Raw genomic sequence first — 11,801 nt, 5'->3', positions numbered from 1 at the left:
TGTATACAGCAGATAGCTGGTGAACAGCTGGTGAAAGAGTTACTAAGCTAAAGGATAAAGGTACCTGGCAAAAAGCATCATCTATGCTTAGAAAATAGGTATGATTAGGGAGCAGCACTAAGTAACACTGGTGGGAGCCTCTCAAAATGTTCTCCAAGGGTAGATCAATGATTACATAGGATAAAAACTGTGCTTCATTTTTCTCCAAGTGTATAAACCACAGTGGTATTATTTTGAGTGCCAGCTTCCAGTACTGTACAGCACCTGTAAATTCTGTTTGCACAGCAGCTCCAAAAGTGAAGGTTAATTTGTCTTAAGGTAGGCATCCAAAAATAGAAGCCACCCCCTCGTCCCCCTGGTATGAGGTTTTGAAAAGAATGAAGTGTAAGTGTCAAAAAGCCAACAGGTTTGTAGTGATTGCTAGTGAAGTGATGGTGATCCCAGTCATTATTCCTCTCTTTCCCATACAAGTATGTTCTGCAGAGCGAATGCACTGAGGATTTACTATGATGGAGACGACAGCCTAAAACTCTGGGACGCTCTTACCAAGAAGCTTGTCTCATGTTCTCAGCTCATATTGCAGGAAACAGCCTTCTAAGAAAAAACAGTGCTATGAACACAAAGGTCCACATCTATAATTCCATTTATCTCCTTTTTACTTCCTGTCATTCACTTTTCTGATACTTTTTTGATTTTCTTCCTCTATCTGCCTCCCGCACTTGTTTGCCAGTACTGTTCTTGTGTGTTGTTCCCTCTCTGTTTCTTCTTTTTATGACAGGACCAATCCATCTCTTCTCTTTTTACTACTTGCAATTCTTTTGCAATTCTAAAAGCCTTTAACACTGGCTTTTTAGAAAAAATCAAACTCGCCTTGCAACCAACAGCAAATTCCTTGAAAAGTATCCTTACAATGTGGTCTCAAAGCCATGGGTTTTTGTCTCTTTTTCACTTTGTTTTTGGCAAAATCTCTGTTCTTTAACATGTTAGTCAACAGAACTGTTAGCTACCTTGGTTACTCCTCTAAGCCTCGTCACGTCTGCGTATCCCATGTACTTAACAACAAAAAATCCCAGGGTATTTTTCCACAGACTTTCTGCTGCATGTCTCTCTCCCCACATGGGAATGTTCTATAGCAAATTATCCCTCCCAGAAAACAGAAGTACTTGGCTCTGAAAAGCTACTAACAATGCTACAAACAAGGAAGATCAGATATAGAACTACTCTCCATGAAGTTTCTGAGAGTAAGCTGCAGCAAAAACAGTGGCAGTAACCTCAGGGCATGCATGGGTCACTTCACAAAAAAGTTAGAGGTATCCTTGGTTTTGGCTTTCCCTTGTGTTGTGAATGTGTATTTTTTGTGCTTTAATCTTTGTGGTTTGATGAGTTTGCATGAGGCTACATGTGATTGGTTTGTGCCTGTGATTTTTGCACTCTCAAGTCTATGCAAAATTTTTTCCTCCATTTGTGATTATGCACACCATGTGAGAGCTTCAGCAGCAGGCACAGCCTGTGGATTCGAGACTACATCACATCACCACTGTAAATAACGGGCAACAGTGGTCTTAAGGCCTTAATTGTACGAAGTCAGGAATAAGACTTCATTATGTAAATCCCTTGTAACCCTTTGTCTGGAATGCTGGTTTTGTTTCCTCTATCCTCACACCTATAACATATTTATCAGCAAGATAAGAACCCAGCAAAAAAGTAAGATACATTGTCAGAGAGCTGACGGGCTGATAGACGAAGATACTAGAAGAGTAGATCTATATTGAGATGGGCAAATAAGAGATGAACTACGAGTATGCACACTAGAAAGGGAAAGACTGTATCTGAAATTGACTCAGAAATCTTCATAAAATGTCATTAACCCATGCAGCTCATTGCCATAAGGCATCAGTGAGATATTACTTATATATATGGCTTCAAGATTTTGTAGTTACAGGAGAGCAAATAAGAGATTTCTAAGGCACACAAACTCCCCTTGCATTAAGATGGAAGCCCACCACTAAGACGAATCTCCCATGTAGGCAAGTTATGCTGTAACTGCCTTCAGCAGGATTTCTTGCTGGTTTGATCACATGAATCAACTCTGGCTGAGAATGAATCCTGAGCTCATCAGACTGCAGGTGCAATGTGGTTGAGAATTCCTGTCTTCCTGTTGGCTTGCAAATTTGCATCTCACTTTGTGCACAGTGAAGATATCAAGCTGAAAGATGACCAGAAGAGCTGTGGTGTGGAGTTTCATTGCTGGTGGCTTCTGTGTCAAGGCAGAGAAGAAAGTGATTAACATGAGTTGATGGAGTTTACGTACTGTTGTTCAGTTGTCAGGTCCTGGTTTTGTCAAAAGGTAGTGGAATAGCGGAAAGGGGGTACATAAGTAGAAAATTTTAATTCTGGTGACAGAGAACAACCTCTTTGCTGTCCAATTTTCTCTTAGTAGCACCCCTGTGAAGGCCTTTCCTGTTCAAACCCTGTTGTGGCTGAAGTTCTCTGAATTTTAGCCTGGTTAAATTTAGCTACTTTTCTGCTGCACTATGCTGTCTATGTTTTGAACATTGTACGTAAAGAGCCCAACAGAAGCACAGAATGACACTCTCTGACCAACAGACCATTGACAAAGAGAACATGCGTCAAAAGAAAGCTAGTTTTGTTAATGGAAATGGAATTAATAATATATTTATAATATATAATATAAATAAATTAAAATATATAAAATTATTAAATATATAAAATAATATCTAAATAATATATAAATACATAAAGTGAAAATATAATATTTTTATTAATAATATAATTATAATTGGGGAAGCCCCAATTGTAGGGGCTTTGTAAATCAGTGGTTACTCTCAATGGTATCTTCAGAACCAGCTCTGGAAGGGGTACCACATGTCCCTTCTGTGGGGGTAAACTTGTTAAAAGTTTAATGCTTTCTCCTGACCTCCAGGTAGCCCAGGCTGATACCCCAAGGCACTTGGGAAAGCACAGAAAGCACAATTCTCACCTGCAGAACATAACCATTGCCACAAGTCACCTTGTGAATTGCGCTTCTGAGCAGGGGCTCTGTTAGGCAGCCACAGGGAGGTTTGTGGGGCTTCAAAACAAAACATTTGTGTTAGAGAGTTTGAAAATATGTTTATCTAATTCCAGACCATCAGCTAAGTCCCGAGATCTCTTAAATGATTTTTGAGATGGAAAAAAACCACCCAGCTGTAGTTCTACTAAAATCTTTAGCTGTAACATCAAAGCTTCTTCCAAGATATTATCTGAGAGCTAACTGAGCTTTTTATGGTTGAAGTTTTAAAGACTGAATTTAGACATTCTTGGAACTTTCATTCACTACAAGTAGTCACAATAGGGAGGAATCAAACAATTTGAGTTTAAAAAGTGAAGTTTACCCCAGCTATTTGTCTCCAATTGGATGGTTTTTAATTTAAAAAGTTAAATCTGAGCCCGTAAAACATATGCCTTTGAGTAAGTTTTTTATAGACATATTACTGATTTTATCCAGTAAGTAATAGTCACTCCACTTTTTTTCTAGTGTAATAAAAATCTAGAAATGGAGATCTGCAATATTTTGCCAATTTAGTTGCTTAGCTTGATTGGCATCATTACAGCAGGTAATTCTGAGCAGGTAATACTGAACAGACAAGGTCTCTCGCTCATGAGAGATCCTCATGCTAGAAGGCCTTGATAAATCAAACCTGAACCAGTCAGCACCTCATGAAAAGCACCCCAAGGACAGTACCAGGTGAACTGACAACTCATAGCATGGCAATTGCTGTTCAGAGTTTGTTTATAGGCAGGGTTAGGATGACACCGGAGGTAGGTTGGAGCCCTAAGAGAGCCATTTCCTTCTCACACTGCACAGAGAGGCACTAGGCAATTATCACTTGAGGTATTTTTGTGAGTCAATGTTGTCTCGCTGGGGAATACCAGGGTAACTCTCTAACGGTCTTAGAGTAGTGGGCATGTTGAAACTGGTACCATGGTGGACGTTAGGCAGCAGATGGTAGGAAACAAGCAGGTATTTTCCCCACTGAGAAGCCTACAGAAGCCTTGTCTTGCACATGTGTTCACATGCATGCACAAACACATGAATGCACAAACACATGAATGCACACAGATATATGCACCCTTATTGTCACTCTCTCTAGTACCAGTCTTCCAGGAAGGCCCCAAGTCCCTAAGCACTCTTACAACAACCTTCTTCACCTAATGGTTCTTGAGGAAACTGTAACCTCAGAGTGGAACTAAAAGGCTCAGAAACGCAGAGGGAACAAAAAAGTTATCAGATTTGTTTCAGGTGTTACGATTTCGAAATAGCTTTTGAGGTATATTTTTTCCCAGTTTTTAAGGCCTTAATGCAAGAAATATTCAATATGATACATAATAATCAGCCCAAATCAAGTGACAACCACTGCACAGAAATGAACAATTAAGTCATTAGTAGAGCAGGACATGAGCTTCTATTTTTGGAGTCCTTTTCTTGTGTCTTGTGACACAAGATTGAATGTTGTAGTAACAGCTTCTAGGGAGTGTAGTAGGGATTGAATTGAATGTTGTAGTAACAGCTTCTAGGAAAGCTGATTGATTATCATTGTAAACCCTTAACTTTCTAGTTCCTTAATTGTAAGTAGGCATTGAAAAGAATACAGCTGCAACTACGTAAAGTTGTTGCCCGGGAAGTATATATTTTTTTATGCAAAAAGCCAGCATGCCCAAAAGGCTAGGTCCTGTCTGTCTCTGTTGAAGTTAGTGAAGCTATGAATACTTACACGGGTTGAGGGTTTGTCCACTGTGCTCTCTGATGTCTTTCCCCTGTGCTAAAGATCTGACCACAGCACATCTCTTCAGCCCCTTTGGAAACTGTGCGAGTAGTGTGCGCAACAGAAGAGAAATGGTTGACTTTTTTCCAAAATTGCTGCTCCCTGGTCTGCTATGTGTATTTGGAGGATCCTTTCCGGTGAGGTGGTGCACAGATATTACAAAAGCAGTCAAAGGAAATCAGTGTTCATATGACAGGCTGCAATCTATCAGAGGATGAGCAGGAAGGGAAGTAGTCACTGTGAGCCCCTTGCTCCCTGCCTCACTTGGAGAAGAAATGGTGAGCAGCCAGGGAGGCCATCAGTGCAACCACAGCCCCAGATCTTCAAACATACCTTGGAGCCTAACTTCCTGTTTTTCTAAGCGAGATGTTTCCTAAAGGTGTTGGAGAGAGCGAGATTATGGTTCTTACTTGCCTCCAACACAACAGTAGCACTCTAGTTCTTCATTTTGCACTTTCCTTTTGTGTATGTGTGTGAAATTAAGTAATCGTATTTTCCATTCTTTCTAAAGCATTTTGAGAGCCTCAGGGAAAAGTGCTAGGCAGGAGCAGTGCCATTATAGATAAGGTTTCAGATTATAGGCCGCTAGAGATGACGAAAATCGCATACAACTGGGACCACAGCAAGGACTTGGGGTAAGGAATGGTCAGGGAAAGACAGGGAAATCTCTGGTATTTAATGGCTGAATAGGAAGAGATATTGAGAGCACTGATCACCCACAGTAATTAACTCCCAAGAAGGGTACAAGGATCATTCAGATCTTGCAAGGTATAACAAACAAGATGTTATTATCAAGTAGGATGATTCACTCTTAAAAATGATTATTAATCGTGCTATGAACTGTGATGAGGATGAGCAGATATAAATTATTAATTGCTATATGGTGGTTAATTAACATATCCTCAGGTTGTGATAGTCCTAATTAAAAAAAATGATATTCACTTCAGCAAGATTAATTCCAGGATAAGATACTACTGAGTATGAACAAAGGCATTAAAATTCTGCCTGCCAAAAGCATGTTAGTTAGTTCTGGTCCTGGACGAATTTGGTAAGTGGAAGCTGATGATATTCATCTCAGAGAGCTTACCATAAAAATGCTTTTATGGGTGACCTGGTTTTGTAGGCAGCTGATAGTCTGATGATGCTGAAAGGAACACAAGTGTTTTGGTTGTCTATAATATGAAGGACTAGGGCCTTGAGATCAGTGATTCAAAATGAACGAACACCAATTTATATATTGCTGTTCATATATATATATATGTGGCCTGCCTTGGCTCTGTTCTCTGGTGTGATACATATAGTCATGCTTCTCTTCCCTGCCTCAGCAGTGGCACTGCTTTAAAACCTGTCCTGGGTAGTGAAAACTAAATGCATTTCCCTACATAAGACTGAGCTAAGACAAAACGTGAGCCACAAATTCTGTATGCAGACTTGACCAGAGCAGGGAACTGTAGAGAACAGCTTTAAGAGTAACGTGATCTTATACCTATAGTGTAGTTTGGAAGTGCTATAAGATCATGTGTATCACTAAGAAGTTATTTGTGATGAAAAGCCCATAGTTTAGCAGCAGTGCAGGCTACATATATGCTGTAGTAAGAGAGGAAGTTTATTCCTGGAGCACCTCTGCCTATACCTCTCCTTCACCCCTCAAGCTCCTCAAATGCCAATTTTCTCTCTGCCCAGAGCAATTCTGTGTCTGCTTCTGATAATGTGGGGACCATCCTAGGGTTGTATGAAGTCTTTGTTGTGTAAAGACTTTTAAGTACCCGAACTTTTGAAGAAGTATTGTCTGAAATATGGACTTTACAGTTGAAACATGGTATGGAAAACTCAGAATCAGATTGCTTTTGAACAATTTGAGTCATGAGTTGGCAGCAGTGTCAGCTCTAGTTGGCTTGCCCAAAAGTTCTCAGATTTGTGCTGTCATCTTAGTACCCATTTCAACAGTCTCCATCTGCATTACATATAAGCAGACAAATGTACCATTTGATTCCACGTTTATAGTAACTTTATTAAAATTCAAAACCTTCTGTTAGTAGAAATTATAAATTTTAAAAATATAAGACATTTATGTTTACATAGTTCTCTAGGGCATAGAGTTCCTATGAGTTTGTGAAATACAGATTCTAGGCATGATTTGTTCTTGCTTATTCAGAGAAAAGCAAAGGAAAAAGTAAAACAGTTGTTTCATGTTTGTCTCACGTGAGGGTGAAACTGAAGTAACTTCATAGAAGTCAATGGGCAGAATAAGTCTTCCCCAGTACAAGACTGAATAGGGTTACATTCATAGAGTTACCCTGAATTACTCCAGGTCATCCCTCAGTGAGAGTATCCATACATCATCATGGACTGAGCTAATAGGGCAATACTATGTAGAATAATAGAAAGCCCAAAGATCTTCTTCTGAATATTGCACTGATCAGGTGATAGCCTGAAGCATGCGATTAGTTTACTTACAGATTATATAGGTATGAGTAACTATTAAATTATATAACACCTTCTCAAACTCAGCACTTGGTGCAGAACATTCTGACCTCCATCAGGATGGAGGTCTACACTCATCCAGCTCTGTGGGAGGTCATCCTCTTCCCTACAGTATGTGAAATTATCTTCCATTCACCCTTAAATACCACACTGGTCAGGACGGCAAGGATGAGAAGATATTTACATTCAGTTGTAAATAAATATTAGCAAGCATTTCAGAAAATAAACAGTGTAACACAGTCCAGCTATAAAACAAAGAAGTCAGCAGACATTCAACTAGTGATGAACAGATTCTGATGAGTTTGTGTTTGTTCAGAGGTTTTATTGCCAATTAATAAATAGGAATTAAAAGCAGATGCTCAGGTTTTCTTCCCTGTTACATGCAGCACTGATGATGGTTCCATTTAGTTGGCCTTAGATGCTTGCCTAGGACAGGATTATTTGCCTTTGGTGGTACGTCTTTGGTCTATTTTCTTTATGGCAGACTGCACCCATTTCTGATTAGGGCTTACACAGATCTTGATACCTTTTGTGGTGATAAACCTGTAGGAAGAAAGCAAACCAAGTGGCCATTAAATTCCAGTCTCCAAACCTAGGTTTACTGCTCTTGGGTTTTATGCAGAACAGGAGGAACAATGTGGTAAAACCATATCGCATGCCAGAGTTTGTAGCTGTTACTTGCAATAAACAGTACTTAGCAACATTAGTTCCCTATTTATAGCATAGGCACGTATGTAACATATATGGCATGTGAGGCCACGGCACAGGCCTGTGCATATATACTGGCGTTTTAAAAAAGGAGCATACCTGATGTTCTGAGATCATATATGAAATCCCAGGAGCAGATCCCAGGTTAGATAAAAACGCATGCTCATGAGATCAAAAGCACAAACGGCTCCTAGCAGGAGTCAAGAGTTACCTCAGACTCTTTCACATGATCTTTCCCCTTGGCTCAATTCAGTGCACTGGGCTTCTGATGGCTCCACCCTGACCCCTTGCTGAGATTTTTCCTCACTTTCTGGGCACAAAAGATCTGGTTGTTCAGTGAGATTTCTGCTAGTGTTTGTGAGCAGCATGTATCTCCCAGCTCTCTGAGGCCCAACTTTCTCCTCTCACTCCCTCAGCTGCTGGGTGACTGCTTCATAGGGGAACTGGAAGGGTGACCTCTACTAGCTAGATTTAGTGAGTTGGGCCATGAAGTGTCTTCTGATACCCTTTCCCTTTTTGATGGTAGCATGTTTGCATAGATGAGTCGCAAGGTGAACTGTGCACCGATACTTACATGATGGCATTTACTGGAACTTGTTGCTTTTCATAGCCGATAAGGTTTCGGATGTTCAGTTGCTGTGTAGACAGACTTACACAACTGTATTTGCGCATGGACTGACTTCCAACACTTCCTAGAAGGGGAAAAAAGAGATAAATGACAAAGGCAGTCAATACTATATTCATATTTAGCCATAATTAATTACTTAATGAATTATGACTTCCAGCAAATTCCCAGTTGTGGTTAGAACACGAGTGTCTTATGATGTACAGCCACAATACAAGTTACACAAGAGTGTTTAAGGTATTTTTTGTGATGCATCCTACCGTCTCTAAAGTACTCTTGCTATTTCAGTTAAGATACTAATCTTCACCCGTTCTCCTGAACAATTATGTAATCATTCTGCCCCCAGGGAGTCAGTGCTCCATAGCAGGAAGGGTATTTGGCATCATTCATAATTAGACCTGTATCATCTGCAAATAAGTGTCCATATGGCACCAAATGCCCTCTGAATGTGGATCAGTAATTCTCCCTACTTTCCAAATGAAGGAAAAGAAAGTAAGGCTACTTGTCTAACACCAGACATCCAAAACTACCATTAAAAAAAATTGTTGAAAGAAAGGGAGATATATCCGCCAGAAGACTAGGTACTTGCATACTCTTGCTATAAGTCTGGTTTCACAGGCAATGGAGTGCTACTTAGTCCTCTCTTTCCTCCAACATTTTCATACATTTCAGGGAAATGCACTGGTGATTAATAAAGAGGATCACAATATCATTGTAAAATTCTCTAGGCAGTTGTTACCTTACATGATGATAACTGAAAATGGGAGCTCATTTAAGTGAGATAGAGTGTATATATACATTATTGGAAGCCTCTGCTTGCTAGTTTCTAGTTTTCTCTCACCCATCAAAGACAGATTTGGGAAGGCATGAGGGAGACAAAAAGAATGCTGTTGTATTCTGAGGTTTCTTTCTAAAGACTTTAGAGAAATTGGCTTGAGAAAGATCCAAGAGCTGTTCAGGTACAACTTGCTAAATATAAAACCTACTTCACATAATCTCATTATTTGTGAGGTTTTCTGTGTTTGAAATAATTGGAATAGTTGAGACAAACACACATCAGCTTTTGGACAAGCTGCAGCATAGCCAGTGCATGGGTACTGGCAGAGTAGCTAGTTCTTGAGATTTTGTTTGCCTGAAGGAATTTCTCTTCTGATCTTGCTTTAGTCACAAGTAACACAATGTATTTTTTGATGATTCATTACAAATATGTATCTTACTGCCTCACTCAGATTGGTTTTCAAAATGTGGCTTTAAAAAGCTCAAGGATAAACAATCCTTACTAGTCCTGGAAATATTGTCTCTAGCACTAAACTATCTCCAGGGAATGCATGCAGGGAATACCAGAAGAGCTCCTCTATGCCTGGGAACAAAACCAAACTGCTCCACACCTCTAATTACCCCCCCTTTTTTTTTTTCTGGTGGGGTTTTTTTGGTTCTCATTCTTCTTTCTAATCCTTTTTCTATCCATTGCACACCACCTCAGTGTGCTTTTTCAGACTTGGTGACATTTATGGCAAATTATACAACCTGGAGAATGAAGTTACGAACTGGCAGCCTGTGATATGAAGCCACGCGTTGCCAAGATGAACAAGCAGTAACATTAATCAGCATACGAGAATGTAGTATGATCTAGCTCTGGGGACACTAGGTCAACATACTCAGTGCGTAGCTACATAGTCTTGTGAATGCTTAGCAGCTCTCAGTTTGGTTTTGGTGTGGTTTTGTGAAGATGCCATTTCTGTGTGTTTCTCTTTGCATATTTTTGTGGGTTTCCATATGGCTTGTATATGAGTGTTTTCTGTGATTTTTATGTGCTTGTTTGCATGAATCTGATTGTGTAAGAAGACATGTCCTTATGTGCGTATGTTCATGTTTTTGTATGATATATGTAGCCTAATCCAAAAGTCACAGACCTAAACATCACTGTACACAAAGTTATTTAAAGCATGGCTAATAAACACAGCCCATCTCGGTGCTCATAAATGGTCTCAAACAAGATGTTAAATTGTATAAAATCAGGAAAAGAGAAAGATGGATAAATCCATTGTTGTTCTTTGCAGTTTTCGCTCATAGCTTGCCTGCCTATACCAAAATATTTGGCTAGACACAAGCAAATGGGCAATATGCAGTACAAAACTGGAAGAACTTTTTAAAATAGGGAAATTAGGGAGATTAAGGCTATATAGTTAGAGAAAGATGAATAAAAATAATATAGTAAAAATACATATAAAAGTAGTAGAAGTACAATACATAAAAATACATATAAAAGAAAAGAAGTACGTCTTATTCAAGATACATTTTTCATAAAATGTTATTAACCTATAGAACTCATTGCTGGATGGCATCAGTGAGATTAAAAGACATTGTGTCTTCAAGATTTCATTATTTTAAGAGAGAATAATGCACAGAAACCCTTTAAGTGTTCTAAGGCACAGAAACTCTCCTTGCATTAAGGCAGAAGCCAACCGCTAGTTGACAAGACATCAAATGAAATCTCCCATAAAGCTGCCTTTCTTGCAATTCTGATCTGGATTTCTTGCAAGTTTTATCTTATAAGTCAGTTCTGGCTGAGATTGAATCCTGCTCGTCAGACCACTGATGCAATGTGGAGCAATTACTGCCTTCCTCTTGGGTTGCAAACTTACCTTTCACTGTGTGCACAGTGAAGATGCCAAGCCAGAAGATGACGAGGATAGCTGCAGCGTGGAGTTTCATTGCTGGTTGCTTCTTTGTCAAGGCAGAGAAGAAAGTGGCTATTGTCAGCCCTCTTTCACAGAGTTTATATATTGTCTTTCAGTGGCCAGTTCTTGTGTTCACTTCTGGGGCGTCATGGGGGGGCTGACTGTAAGTGGAAAAAACTGAGTGGCAGTACTTTTTCTGGTGACAGAGAACCACCTCCTTTCCCCCACCCGTCCTTCACTAGCCCCCCTGTGAAGGCTTTTCCTGCTCAAACCCTGCTGTGGTTGCACTTGCTTCTGTGTTGCGAGTAGGGTTTATTTCAAGTTGCAAAAAGTGAGAGCTCTTGTTCTGTAGTGGAAACCTTTAATAAATGTTCCTGTCCTTTCACACCTCGACTTAGAGAGCTGTAGCAAAGCCACACCGCAGAGGCACGGAGTAACATTCAGAGTTATCTCTTTGACCAATGGACCACTTAAAGG

At 39.8% G+C, this 11,801-nt stretch overlaps 1 protein-coding gene across 1 annotated transcript; it reads right to left on the bottom strand.

Annotated features, from left to right (window-relative positions):
* Nucleotides 1-7,747: 7,747 nt before the first annotated feature.
* Nucleotides 7,748-11,427, bottom strand: LOC141471445 (lymphotactin-like). The gene is made up of 3 exons (XM_074157998.1): nt 11,289-11,427; nt 8,593-8,710; nt 7,748-7,853 (listed from the first exon to the last, which is right to left on the bottom strand). The coding sequence occupies exons 1-3, from the start codon at nt 11,356-11,358 to the stop codon at nt 7,748-7,750; spliced, it is 294 nt and encodes a 97-aa protein (XP_074014099.1). The 5' UTR covers nt 11,359-11,427.
* Nucleotides 11,428-11,801: the final 374 nt, after the last annotated feature.

The sequence above is a fragment of the Numenius arquata genome, chromosome 1, assembly GCF_964106895.1.
Source record: "Numenius arquata chromosome 1, bNumArq3.hap1.1, whole genome shotgun sequence".
Classification (NCBI taxonomy): domain Eukaryota; kingdom Metazoa; phylum Chordata; class Aves; order Charadriiformes; family Scolopacidae; genus Numenius; species Numenius arquata.
This window is presented reverse-complemented; position numbering and strand designations above follow the sequence as displayed.

Bases quoted from the DNA above. Each gene is read 5' to 3' on its own strand.
- LOC141471445 (XM_074157998.1), bottom strand. From the start codon at position 11,358: ATGAAACTCCACGCTGCAGCTATCCTCGTCATCTTCTGGCTTGGCATC. The intron at 8,711-11,288 runs GTAAGTTTGCAA...TTCCCCTTCTAG, and splicing joins CACTGTGCACACAGTGAAAG to GAAGTGTTGGAAGTCAGTCC. The intron at 7,854-8,592 runs GTAAGTATCGGT...TTCTTCCTACAG, and splicing joins GTTCCAGTAAATGCCATCAT to GTTTATCACCACAAAAGGTA.